Raw genomic sequence first — 647 nt, 5'->3', positions numbered from 1 at the left:
GAGTCCTGCTTTGCTTTCCCATTTTACATATTCCACAAACACTTTCAGTGTGCTTAATGCTTGGAAGCCCTTCTACAATCTGTGATGAGGCCATCAACTTCAAGGAACTATAATGAACATGTCCCAAGCGTCTATGCCATAGTTCAGCATCACTGGAGATACATTAATAAGCTTGATGTCTATTCTTCATGAAGTCCAGAGGAAAGCATTTATTCCTCATTCCAACAGTAATCACCTCCTTACCCAAGGAATCAAAAATTATACAAGACTTATCTTTAAACCACAAGGAATAATTGTCTACCAAGAGATGGCCAACACTTAAGAGGTTATGGCTAATTTGAGAAGAATAAAATACATGAGAAATAGTTTTGATACCTGCTGGTGTCTGAACTCCCACAGTTCCTTTCCCTTGTATCTTCAAATACTTGTCATCACCAATTTCCATTTGAGTCTTAAAGTTTCTATTAAGTTTCAAGAAATTTTCTTCATTGCTTGTTATGTGGTTAGAACAACCACTCTGTTTTTCTATCTCTCAAATCAGTGTTTTTGATCATAAACAGTGCTTCCTCTACAGCTTCTTTTTCTTCTACTACTACTGCCTTTTCTTCTCCTCGGGTTCCTTTGGCTTTGCAAACTTTTTCTACATG

At 36.9% G+C, this 647-nt stretch overlaps 1 protein-coding gene across 1 annotated transcript in view; it reads right to left on the bottom strand.

The window, feature by feature from the left end:
• LOC110427300 (putative protein phosphatase 2C 28) overlaps nucleotides 1-445 on the bottom strand; it is a 6,884-nt gene extending 6,439 nt beyond the window's left edge. Inside the window, 1 exon segment of the mRNA XM_021442794.1 lies at nucleotides 376-445. Coding sequence (XP_021298469.1) covers nucleotides 376-445 — 70 coding nt within the window.
• Nucleotides 446-647: the final 202 nt, after the last annotated feature.

This window comes from Theobroma umbraticum, unplaced genomic scaffold (genome assembly GCF_002168275.2).
Source record: "Theobroma umbraticum cultivar Fairchild unplaced genomic scaffold, ASM216827v3 scaffold_228.0, whole genome shotgun sequence".
NCBI classification, from domain to species: Eukaryota; Viridiplantae; Streptophyta; class Magnoliopsida; order Malvales; family Malvaceae; genus Theobroma; species Theobroma umbraticum.
The sequence above is the reverse complement of the archived record's forward strand: the minus strand, read 5'-3'. Positions and strand labels throughout refer to the sequence as shown.